General features: G+C 42.0%; 1 protein-coding gene across 1 annotated transcript in view; it reads left to right on the top strand.

Annotated features, from left to right (window-relative positions):
* Nucleotides 1–13,181, top strand: part of cdh13 (cadherin 13, H-cadherin (heart)) — a 516,276-nt gene that overhangs the window by 396,302 nt on the left and 106,793 nt on the right. Inside the window, exon 9 of the mRNA XM_074678416.1 lies at nucleotides 1,838–1,978. Coding sequence (XP_074534517.1) covers nucleotides 1,838–1,978 — 141 coding nt within the window. The remainder of the gene's footprint in view (nucleotides 1–1,837; nucleotides 1,979–13,181) is intronic.

Raw genomic sequence — 13,181 nt, 5'->3', positions numbered from 1 at the left:
ACATTAATTTACTTACACAGACATTCACACACATCCAACCCTCCTTAAACAGCTCTGCTCAATCATCTGTCTTTACGTGCACCCTGGCAAGACAACACCCACTCACACCAGACAAAGCCTCTCCCATGCCAACACCATACGGAACGCAACATCCACACAAATCCCCCAAAATCCATATATCTCTGGAGCCTTTTCTATAAACACTGTCGTGTTTGCTCTTTCAACATGGAATCATTTGAAACATCGTATTTGTTATCACTCAAGTCATTTACAATTTTCCACCATCATCTCCATTCTGCCCTCACTGAACATAGGCACTGTAGAACTGAAAATCCAATAGAAATATATAACTAGTTAGTTTTGAGATTAATTTCAGTATACACAGCCTAACTTGCCTGAGTGTAGCTGTCTGTGACAGAAGCCAACTTATGTGCAACCAGTAAGTCACATATAATGTAAAAATCAACAAAATTAGCCTTCACAAGTACTGTAGACCAGTGTTGACCAATGAAACAACACTTCACACATCGATATTTACAGAAAGATTTTGGTTGCTTGTGGAAATTTATTGAACAGCAAACTCTTCTGGCCAAACCACAGGAGCCTTACAGGGACAAAAAAAATACTTGAACTTTAAGTCAAACCAAATTTCTAATGGAAGTCAGCACATCTCTTAAAATGAGTTTCAAACTTTCACAGATTTGCTGATCATCATTCATTTTCTGAACCACTTATCCTGTTCAGGGTCACTGGTGGCTGGAGCCTATCCCAGCTGTCATTGGGCGAGAGGCGGGGTACACCCTGGACTGGCCGCCTGTCAATCACAGGGCTGACACACATAGACAGACAACCATTCACGTACAAACTCACACCTACAGACAATTTAGAGTGGTCAGTTTACCTGATGAGCATGTTTTGGACTGTAGGAGGAAGCTGGAGAACACGGAGAGAACCCAGGCATCCACAGGTAGAACATACAAACCCCACACAGAAAGTCCCACCGGCCATGCTGGGAATCAAACAGGTGACCTTCTTGCTGTGAGGCTGCAGTGCTAACCATCGCACCACCGTGCAGCCCTTGCTGATCATCAGTGATGTTTAATTAGGAAAGTGTGTGTGGGTGTGTTTGTGTTTGTGAGTCCTTCCTAATGCAGAAGCTGCCACTGTTCGACTGTCCATCATCAAGACTGTATAATTAATGGACGTAGTCTCCTCGATGTCACCTGTCTGTTTCTGAAACAGATTTTTGAAGAATATTAGCTATCACGTCCATATTGGAAGTGATGGGGGCTTTGAGTGCAGCTATAGGGCGCCCTTTAGTCATGTGACATGAGCTGTACCTCTGATTGGACGAGCTCACGGTCTTAATATTCTCTGAACCTCCTAGTTGGAAAAAATTCACCCCCTGTACAGTGCCTGCCGAAAGTGAAAATAGCGATTCAGACAGGATTTAAAAAAAAAAAGAAATATCTGTAAATATTTTTATTTCTGCTATAAAAACATCTTTTTTGGCTTGGTGTGTATGTGACTTCTGGAGCCAGCCTCAAGTGGACACTCAAGAAACAGCAGATTTTAGCACTTTAGCATCGTCTCATACTCTTAAACCAAAGGTTGCCACTTGGTTCATCATTGCTTTTGTGCAGAAACCTGTTTTACTTTCATCTAACATCAGAAGAGCTCTGACTTAAGTTCCTTCACTGGTTGACTCTTTGTTTCTCCCTCTGCTGAAATGGACACAGAGCTTGATTACTTTTATATTATTTCCATGCATCTCCTGTCTGTAAATGTCTCTTCCTTTTTTTTCTTAACTGAGTGTTATGTTTAATTTATCTTTCAGACGCTGCCAACCACAACGTATGAATTAGAGATTGTGGCCAAGGACATGTCAGGAAGAGAAGTGGGCCTGACCGGGACAGCAACAGCTACTATTACCATCACAGACAAAAACGACCATGCCCCTGAGTTCACACACCCACTGGTAAGGAACATCTCCTTTTTTCTTCTTCTTCACTGCCAAAAAATAAGGTTGTTTTTTTTCTTAACTCCCTTGCTGCTGACACATAGCTTCCACAGATGTTTCCAGAGAAAGCTGTGTTGGTAAACCCCTCCAGGGGAGTCAGAGGTTGGGGTCAGTGTGAGCTGAGATTCACTGCATTACTTCCAGACACTAAATAATATTCTTCCAGAGAGAAAGCCGGGCCCAAGATTTTCTAGTTGGAGCAAACCTCTCTGATTGGAAGCAAACATGTTCAGGTTTTTTTTTTCTTTTAAATCTAATTAGAAACAGTTATATATGTTTTAATGAGCTGGTAGAGAGCATGTCATTAAGGTTCTGATAAATAGAAGATTTCCTCCGCTTCGCTCAGATTGTGGATGGTATCTGGTCCTCTGCAGGATACTTGCAGGTCATTACAATTACTGCCCTTACGGAAAAAAGGTCAAACACATCAAGATGGAGAGCGTTTATGGGAGACTATCTGAAAAATACTGGAGTTTAAATAAAAAACAAACTACACACTAGGGAAGAAAAGTCTTATAAAAAGTGTTAAGTGGCAGTGGTTACAGTTTTGAGAACAGCCATAGTCTTTACACATTTTGATTCATCATGAGGACACAGAAATAAAAGCTTCTAACTCTATCCACAAGCTGCACCTTGTCTTTTCTGTTACTACCAGCTAAACCTCTCCATTTGAAGACAGTGGCCTTGTTGCGAACATGTTAGTGAAATGTAATCTGACAGCAAGAGGGTTTGAGGCATCAACAATACAATCAGAGCATACTTCTGACAATTAGCGTTCCTACATCATTGTATCACCGTTCTTTAGCAGCTAATCAGCCGACACGAGTAGGTTACTCTGTGCCAGGCTGAGTCAAAATGAATCAGCAGAATGAATGTATGGGCTCCCTGATTCAGAGCATTAAGGCAAGAGGAGAAAATATGAAATTGTGTTTGGTCCACATGCAGTAAGACCGTCAGCATAGACCAGTCTGCAGAGTTCAGTCCAAGGTCTGAATAATCTGGTCTCTCTCTGTGTACCATACTGTGGATATGATGGTGACTGGAATAAGGCCCGTAACCATGATTACCAGGATTCTTTTAACACTAATACAAAGGACTGCAATCCAGTAGAGAGGTGACACTTATCTGTGATTAAATTTTTATGTGTGTGTGTGTGTTTAAGTGGCTGTAAGGAGTTTGAAAGTGATCTTTAAAAAGTCTCCATTCTCAATACATGCCTGATTGTAATCCACACTTTAAAATGAGATTATCAGCACTAATATTACTGGTTACACGTTATTTTAAATTGCTACTTCTTGGGTTTCAGATCTGGTCAAGCAGGACCAGATTGATTTAAGGCACGTCTAGGTCTCTATGACAACACCACACCGGCTAACAAAGTTTAGCAGTGAGAAGAGATAAAACACAGAGATCGGTGTTTTTCTCTGCTAAAAAAAATTCTATGACTAATTTTGTAGTGATGGTGGACACAGGAGCATAACTGTCAGACAGAAAAAGGACAGGAGAGCAGACTTGAGAGTCTGTCAATAAAATGAAGAATGAGGTTACGTCAGCTCTGATTGGTAGATGACTGGCAGGACATAGCTAACCAGGATTCACTAACGTTACACATTACAGACCTGTCTTAGAGCACCAGGCTGCCAGCTGTGTTAAATATAAACAGCTACTAAACTACATATAAACTGACATTGTTTGCTTGCTGTCACCAAGCTGCAACCTCCGGTTTAAGACTGTGAGACAATACAGAAATGCTAAAATCTGCTGTTTCTTGAGTGTCTGCTTGAGGCTGGCTCTGGAAGTACCAGAAGTCACATACACACCAAGACAAAAAAGCTATTTTCAAAGCAGAAATTAACCTATTTACAGCCTGGTTCAAAAGACATCTCCTGTCTGAGTCGTAATTTTACTATTGGCACAGACTGTACGGGAGGATATTATGATCGCAAACTCACCCAATCAGAGGCACAGTTCAGGATCACATGATTGACAGGTGCCCTATAGCTGTACACAAAGCCCTTGCCACTACCAATATGGCCGCTGTAGCCTTCATTTCGCTGTGCTTCATTTACTGTTTCAGCAACAGACAGGTAAAGGCCGGGAGACTACGTCCATGTTTTATACAGTCTATGGTTTTATACAGTCTATGGTTGTCACGGTAGCCTACAAATATGTCGGCGCACCGGGGTGACAATGTCGCTAACATATAGCTGGCTGCTACAACTTTTGCTTGACTTCAGGTTTCAAACTGTATGGCTACGTAACTGTACTGATAAATACCTTACCTCGACACGTTGTACCCAGAAAAAGTTGTCTTGAACAAAGATAATTTATTTCAATCAGATATCAATTTAATTCCAAAACAAATACACGCCTCACTAAAAGTAATTTACGACGGTGTGCGGAGACTCCAGGCCACAAGGTGGCAAGGGAGTCCAATTAAAACAGATCCTCCTCACATCATCTTTAAAAAGAGTCATTCTGATCAGCAGACTGATGAGACATGGCTTTTTCACATAATTATGGAGTTTTAGCGAATCAAAGTGTATTAAATGTTGATACGACTCTCCATACACAGAGAAATGTCTAAGGGTGCTTCAACAGAAAGCGTTACAAGAAGCATGAGGTAATCAGTTGATAAAAGACAAGATGTAAACAGGAATAAATGAGCCAGAAAAAAAATACAAACTTAAAGAGGGAACTGAATGATAAACGCTGTTACGACCTGGACTAATTATCGTATGAAGTTTTTGTTTCCATTCTTTAGGTTGTTTCAAGACTTGTGCCACAGCTGTTTGACTGATGGAAAACACAACTGCACAGTTATTGCCCCTACAACACACCCCACCTACACAGTCTCTGTGCATGTCTGTTTTTCGCCCACTCAAGGACTCTGCCCCTTGCTGTGTGACCTTTAGCTTTCTTATGTAAAAATCACTCTGTCCTTGTGTGCGCATAAAGCAAAGCCGAGGAACTGGCCAGCACAGATCACAGGGTGTGCAGGGAACATATGTGACATGCAGCCGCATGTCAGTGTAACAGGGTGACATGGGTGCAGGAGAAAGATAAGGGGAGCTGTGAGCAGGAATGGGAGGAGAAGCATCGAGGTTCAGTGATGGTTTGTTTAGTCAGCACTGCCCGGAGGTATTAGTGTAAAGCTAACAGACTAAACTGCTGCCTGTCAGTCACACTATAAGGAAAAGACATGTACAAATAAAATACAGAGAATTGTCAGAAATAAATCACACCTCGTGCCATCTCCTGATGAATCTGTCAGAAACTGCAGCTGTTTCTTGTTTTCTTGTTCTTTTTCTCACCTCTAGAAGTGAGAACACAGACAAAAAAATATGAGGTCCCAGAGGAAGTGCCTCTTTTTACCTTGAGGATCAGTTGTTACACTGAGTTGTGTTGTTCTTAATGGAAAGGCCTTCAGCTGTTGTCAAGTTTTGAGATACATCCCACTCTGCCCCTTTACCAAACTCTCCCCCACAGCCCTCCCATGATGCATCGGGGCGTCAGGAGAGCTTGTAAGGAGTGCAGCTGAGATGTGAATTGTTACAGCTCAGAGGGCTCGGCAGGGCCATGCAGAGTGCACCATGTCCGTGTCCCAGTTAATGTTCTCATTTCTCACTGGGAAAAGATCCGTTTAACGGCGTGGAGAAATGGAGCTTTTAAAAAACAAGTGTTTGAGGCACTAAGCTCGCTGTATAAATCCTCTTCCCTCCACTTTCCCCTGACCGCTCCCAACCTGCACATGAATCACCACTGACCTCTCAGGCGACCGCCATCACACTGTGAGTACTTGCAAAGGGCCCTGGGTTTGTATGGTGTGCAGCTCCTGAGCTTTCACAGTATAAATTATTTAACAAAATATTCAAGACTTTCATGGAACTTTTCAAAAATCCCTCAGCAAGATCTTGACTTGTCCTTTTTTTAAAAAACACCCCCTCCTACATATCCGATGTGAGCTTTTAAAGCATGTTTTTCAACTTGTGAGCCGGAGTCAAGCTGAGAAAGATAGAGAGAAGGATGAAAGATGAGTGTGAAGCTCAACACAGAAGGATTCAGATAGTGCTGAAGAAAAGAGCCGACAAATGAATGTACAAGAGATGTGTTCCCTTTTTCTTATTATTTCTCAAAACCAGCGACAGCAGGTTTCATGAAATGACACTGTGTGAATTCAGCAAACATAATCCCATCATAGGGTGCCTCTGTTTTTCCTCAGACCTACCTACACAGATCTTTGCATAGACATCTATTCATAGCCTGTGAAGTCTTTGCTTCAGACCACCACTCTGCTCATGCATATCCTCCCATGAGCCAGCAGGAAATCTCTTCTTGCTCCCTGCTTCACTCAGATGTCTGCCAGGAAATGTTGAAGTTACACTTCATGTAAAAGAGTCAGAAACAAGTCAGCCTCAGCGTGGCTCACTGCAATGAGATAATTATCTACTTCTGAATATTGTTTGCTGAAGGTTTGCCAATTACAAAATCACAGAAGCAAAGTTGAAACTTCAAACCTTTCTTACAAGCTGCTTCCTGTTATTTTTGCTAAGGCTTACTACAGGTTTCACCAGAAAAAGGTCTCTGGATTAGTTTCCATGATCATATATTTGCAAAATCGGAAAGGTTTTGGCAATCAAGATGCTCTTGAGTTCACTTTATCTGTTGGAGATGGAGGTATAAAAAAAAACTGCCATGTTACAATGGGCTACACCGTAAACCCCAAAGTTCAAATTAACACATCGGATTAAGATCTGAAATCTTTAAATTTGTTAGTGAGTTTAATTTACTCAAATTTCTGAGTTTTCAGTGTAAAATCATTAGTTTGTGACTGCGTTTTTTAACCGTGAGTGAGGAGGGGAAGCAGTCGATATGAGACCTCTCTGTACTGTTAGACGTGCAGCAGTGGCACAGGTTCTCTGTGCTCCACATGACACAGACTGTTTGTCTGTGTGTTAGAGCATGGACCACCTGTCTGTGCCCATGGTGGCATCAATCAGTAGTCCATGCTTCATGCTCTCCATGTAGTGTGGACTGACTGTATCATAAACTAATACATGTTTTTACACCTAATTTTAAAATTGGCCAAAATAGCATGATAGTCCAGTCAAACATTTAATTTGTTAATATATTAACCATTAGGCACACACTGCAAAAGTCAGTAGGTACAAGACCCGTGCCATGGAGCACAGACCACCAGTCAGTGCTGTGGGGCTCAGACAACCTGTGCCCCCTGAAGAACAATATTTCAATGAACAGCAGGGTCTCATATCTACTGCCTTCCCTCCTCACTCACAGTCAATAAAGTTGTGAAAATAGAGCTGATTTTTGTTGTGACGACATTTGTAACCATGAGTGAGGAGGAAACGCCGTGGATACGAGACCCAGCTGTACTTTGAAATTTTATTTAATTTAGTTGTTCGGATCTGCTTTAATTTTGTATTCTTAAATTCACTTTCATAAAGCAAATTTATTGATATCACATCTCTCAGTTTTGAGAAAGGTCAACTTATAATGTTTCACAGTGATATGCAACATTTTTTAACATTACTGAATATTTTAATTTGTAAAAAATTATTATTTGATTAAAGACATTCAGTAGAATGATTGTCCATAACAATTGTAACTACTTAAGATGTTGAGTTAAATTAATGTATTTCATTACTTAGTTTTTTTAAGGTAAATGGTTTACAGGCATTTTTCAAGTAAACTCAACTTATCCAGGTTTACAGTGTATAGCTGTGCGCTGAACCATCCTTTTGCAAAGCAGGAGAAGTGAAACTCAACGCTCCAAGCAATCACTCAACCCATCTTGTGTTGTCTGATTGTGGTTTAGCTTTTTAATAACCCTGTTTAAATGTGCTGGCCTACGAATACAGACAGTGATCTGTTTTTGGATGTCGTCTACCAACTCCAGCCTCATTCTTGCATCCAAGATTGCTATTTGGACGGCTCACAAAGAGCAGTGAGCTGGAGAAAAATTGGACGGGTGGTAAGCGCGAGGAGGTCACTGAGTTAGCAGCACTGGAGTCTTATTAAGCACATTATGGACTATTTTCTGCATCTGCCAGCGCTGATATTTGACTAATCAAACTTCAGTAGCATCAGGCAGAACAAACATGAACCTAGAAGGCTGATGTAGAAGGCGCAGTCATGGCAGAAAAGACAAATTAATGTTTGATGTAATCTGTTTGGTAAAGCAAATGATGATAATAAAAATATGAAACCTAACAGATAGTTTGGATTCATACGTCTGAGAGATGAATTTTCCAACACAACTTCCATGGATAATCACCACTGCTGCTCAGAGGAGAGAAACCTTTCATAAAAAATGGGAGAATTAGCTGAACAGCACGCCAAACTGTCATTTCCTTTCCCCTTAGTAAGGTCTTTTTAAGGATGGATGATTCCGTGTAATCTATCTTCCATTTTAAAAATCATAAGCCGAGGTATCCTTTCTTACAGAGCTGAGAAATTTATGAGATTTTGCTTCTGTAGGGGACTGGGCTCTGACCTGATTAATTTTTATAGTGAGGTTCTAATCCTGTTTTTATGAGGAGGAGAAGCAAGAAAGAGCGATGTGGGATCCCTCAGCTGCTCTGTCGTGTCAGAGGCCGATGATGATGAATGATGGGTTTTATCCACTTATTTTAAGGAGGGTTATATTTTTGTCATATGTGCTCTTAGCCATAGGTGTACTGTATCTGGGGTTCTGTGCCATGCAAATGTCATTTACATTTAATTGATAGTTCTCTGTGAAGGGAAGGCTTTTTTATGTATACCATTCAGTTTTAGAAGCTTTAAAAGCTGCTGTCAGAGAAGTCACTGTGTTGGCATGAGGCTGCAATCCATTTTAGCTGGTTATTCTGTACAAGGTGAGTTTCAGGGTCATAATTAGCCTACACAATACAAATGTCAGTGACTCAGTCAAATGAGGTGAATAAGTTCAAGGATGCTCACAAACTGGAGATCTGCAGAGAAACTTGCACAGAGCGGTGTTATCGCCCTATATTACTGCCTTACTGCTTGTTCCTCCACTTACTAGTTTCCATATTTTAGTTGTTAAGTCAGGAGCACTATTGCCATAGATTTAAGCCATTTATTGCAAAATACAGTTAAAGTTGGCTTTAAAGCTCCGTTTGTCAGAGTACTCCCCGAGTTAAGCCGGGCATACACTGTGCAATATTCTAAATCCTTAGACTCGGCTCCATCTCAAACTGCACGACTCAATCCCTGGGTTCAAAAGTTTGCAGCCCATGAATCATGTTCTCACACTATATGACCCGATGCTCAGATGCGACTTTCCTGCTCACACTGTACGTCAAAGCATCAGACTCATAGACTGTATAAAACATGGACGTAGTCTCGCCGACGTCACCCGTCTGTTTCTGAAAGGGAAAATGAAGCACATTGGCTATAGCGGCCATATTGGTAGTGGCAGGGGCTTCGCACAAACAGCTTGTTGGTCACGTGACCCTGAGCTGTGCCTATGATTGGGCAAGCTTGCCATCTTAATATCCTCTGAACGGCCAACTTAGAAAAAATTTTCACCTCTCGTACAGTGTTCTGCTTTGAAAACAGCTTTTTTTGGCTTGGTGGGTTTGTGACTTCCGGTACTTCCGGAGCCAGCCTCAAGCAGACACTGGAGAAACAGCAGATTTTAGCACTTTTGCATTGTTCTAATTCTCAGACCAAAGGTTGCCACTTGGTGAGACTCTGTATCCTACTTCCCCTATGGCAGACCTGGGCAAACTACGGCCCGCGGGCCACATCCGGCCCTTTGTACGTCCCTGTCCGGCCCGCGTGAGGCCAATCGTAAACATAAACATGAAACTCGTGCGGGTGCATATGTCTTAAAACTCCATCTATCACAGGCACTGAACAAGACATTTTGGCTTGAATTCTCCCTCTCTTTCACTGGCTCAGTCAGTCTCCTCCACCTGAACTCTGTGTGCTATTACAAACCCGCAAGAGAGTGCCGTTGGTACACGCGCAGCGCATGTACGCGACGGCACTGTCTTCAGTACAACGATACGCGTTTCACTATTTTGGAGTCAGCCATCTCACTATAAAATTCACGCTGCTCTTTCCTGATTGGAGAGGATGCTGCATTAGAGCAGAGCTACGTTAATCTAACTCACGACATGTCATGTCAAAGTTCTCCAAAAAAGAAAGGAAACAGCTAAGGCTCTGATAAAGTCTTCATCAACAAGTGCTGCACCGTTATCTGTCTCTGTCTCTGAGGTCTACTGCAGCGTCTCTGGATCAAACCAACTAAGAGAGGGGGGTGGATGGTTTCTGAGTTTTCGATATAACGCCCAAGTACGGGACTTGATTTGACTTAGTAAAATAATAGAGCTCACAGAAGCATACTTAAATTTTGGGGACTATCAGGAGAAATCACAAGCGAAGAGAACAGCGGGAGAAAGGGTTTAAAAAATGGGAGCTTCCCTCCATATTCAGGAGTGTTGGCAGTCTGCCAGCACTCTCGATCGGTAAAAGTGAGTTCATGTATGACAGATATTGACAAAGACGAAAACTTAAGACATTTTCTCTTTCATTTTAGGATTCAATAATTGTTTTGTTTTTTTCTACTTGACCTATACACCACAATTTTACATCACCTAATATAAACATTTACAGAGTGGTTTATTCTTCTGATAATCAGTTCAGACTATTCAAAATATTTAATTTAGAGCATTTTACGATGGAAGAAAGTTGGTGGCCCTCTGACACAATTCAGGTTCCTCATGTGGCCCCTGGTAAAAATTAATTGCCCACCCCTGCCCTATGGTGTTTGGGAGCTGGACTCTTGTATCTAGCTCTGCAATGTCAAAAGGAAGAGATGAAAAAAACCCAGAAGTGGGAGACGCACATAGAAGATGCTTATCAAAAACAAACGCACTGCCTTTGCAATTTGTGCCATTTTGTACAAAGAGACAACACCCAAAAAAAAAAAAAAAAAAAAAAAAGACAGAAGGAGAAGAAGATGTGTATGGACTGGGAATTGTCTGGGCAGGCGTAGGAAATGCGGTCTTTCAACTCTTCAGTGAGAACGGGAGGTAAGCAGCAACAGCTAAATTGAACTTTAGACCAACTTTGAGACGTCGCTTCAGAGATCGCACAGGCTCATTGCAAGAGGTTGAGGCAAATTGGCTTGTGGTATCTACTGTGCGATACCTTCACAAGGAGCAATCAGGATTTAAAACATGTTTGGTTTTGATGCGATCAGCGGATTTGTGATCGTCATAAGGTGTCAGTCTCTCCTCATTACCCCATGCGTGTTACACGAAGCACGACACACGATTGAGCCGAAATTCGGCCCGATCCAAAAAATAGTCACACAAGTAGCAAATAGGCTCAAAATGAGCCAACAATCGCACAGAGTATGCCCAGCTTTAGCCTAGCAGCCTACTTTGGCTTTCCAGGGAGTGCATTACCCTTTAGCATGTATCCTGATCTTAGTTAGCCCTTTTGCCATTGATCACTACTTTTTTTTTCATTGTGAATAATCCTCAAGTTTCTATTTTGATTCAGTTTTAACCTTTGGGACCTGGGTCTCTTACTCAATAAGAATTGTAGCATTGTAGCCACTCTCTGTTGAGGATGTCGTGCCTTTTTTCTAACCAACACTTTGCCTGATGAAGCTCAAAGTTAGTGTGCAGGCAAGTTCATCCTCCTTACTCCTCTCCTTCAGTCCTTCTCCAACTTTGTTGTCCTTGTCCTGTCTGTTCTCCTTCCATCTTTCTTTTCATTCATCCTCAGCCACTTCCTTCATCCGTTTTTACTGGCATGCCTGCACTTCTCATCTCACCTCCTCTCTTGCTTTGCTAATTTCGTTCAGCGTATGATGAGGCCTATTTCCCTCCTGCTCCTCATAACAAGACCATGATGGACCTTATCTCTCCTGTCACTCAAACTTCCTCAGTCAGCCAGTCCTTCTATTTTTTCCTCACTCATTTTCCCTTGCCTGTCTGTTTTTCTACTTTCCCCTATCCCCCACCTCGTTTTTCTCCCATCCCTCCTGCGTGATGACCAGGAGAATATGCTTACCTGCAATCCATCTGTCCTGCTGATAAAGACGTTAGCGGTGATGGGTGTAGCAGCAGGCACGGGGCAGCAGGGCCCTGTCAGTACTGGTCTGTCTCTGGGGGATGGCTAACGGGTGTCATGGATTAGCTCCAGCTTTGCATGATTGCTTCAGTAGCTCTGAGATGCACATTGGGCTTACCTCGGGTGATTCTGTGGAGAAGTTGGCCGGCAATCTCCGTCACAAAGGGTAAGGGATAGGGGAGGATTTGTGTGCTGTAGGTTTGGGTAGAGGCCTGTTAGAAGGGAGGAAGGAATAGCTGTAGTGTGCGCATGAGTGATTGTGCAATTTGAAATAGACACATAAATACACAAACAGATCAGGTTAGAGAGTGACATGGTGAGGCTGAGTTTGTCCCTGAAACTTCTGCAGAGTGACATTTAATTCAGTTTGCCAGATTTTCAGTTTCCCTCATGACAAAGTACAAATATGGAGGATTTATAAAGGTGACTAGCTTAAGATAACAGGACTATGTCTAATCCCCTTGGTCTTATTAACTTATCCCATGATACTATATTCAATAAAAGTGCATATTTTTATTCACTATCTAAATTTGTATAAAGCTAGCAGTAAAAGAGATGACCTATGTCAGGTTTTTTGTGGTAATGTGATGCACATGGTAAACAGAGATGTCTCCTGTCCCTCTGATAAGAAGTGGAGAAGATTTTTCGCCCATTTTATATTTAATTCAGCTGGATGAACAAATATGAGGGCTGTCATGTTCTGCAGAAGTAGAAAAGCAGCTTTGCAGTGTCAGATTCATCGAGAATCTATCTTTGGAAACTGCAGGAGCTGTTCATATTTAATAAGGACACAGGTAAGCTCATTAACTCTCCAGGCACACTTTACTGTACGCGGGATTAAAGCTAGGGGGAAGGCTACAAAGCAAATTGGGGGGTTAGACAGAGGAAGTTGCCAATCCTTTACACAGCTACAGTGTAGAGGATTGTGTGGGAAGATGAGTTACAGTGTGCGCTTGGTTTTGAGTCTGCTCCAATGAGAGTGTGGTCTCTTTACAGAGTCGACACTTCGTTTCGCCTGGAGTTAAGCTGCTTTTGGAGGCAGATAAAG

The sequence above is a fragment of the Halichoeres trimaculatus genome, unplaced genomic scaffold, assembly GCF_033239565.1.
Source record: "Halichoeres trimaculatus isolate MK-OKI-2021-1 unplaced genomic scaffold, fHalTri1.1 fHalTri1_scaffold_10, whole genome shotgun sequence".
Taxonomy (NCBI): domain Eukaryota; kingdom Metazoa; phylum Chordata; class Actinopteri; order Labriformes; family Labridae; genus Halichoeres; species Halichoeres trimaculatus.
Note: the sequence above shows the minus strand (reverse complement) of the source record. Positions and strands in the feature narration are given on the sequence as shown.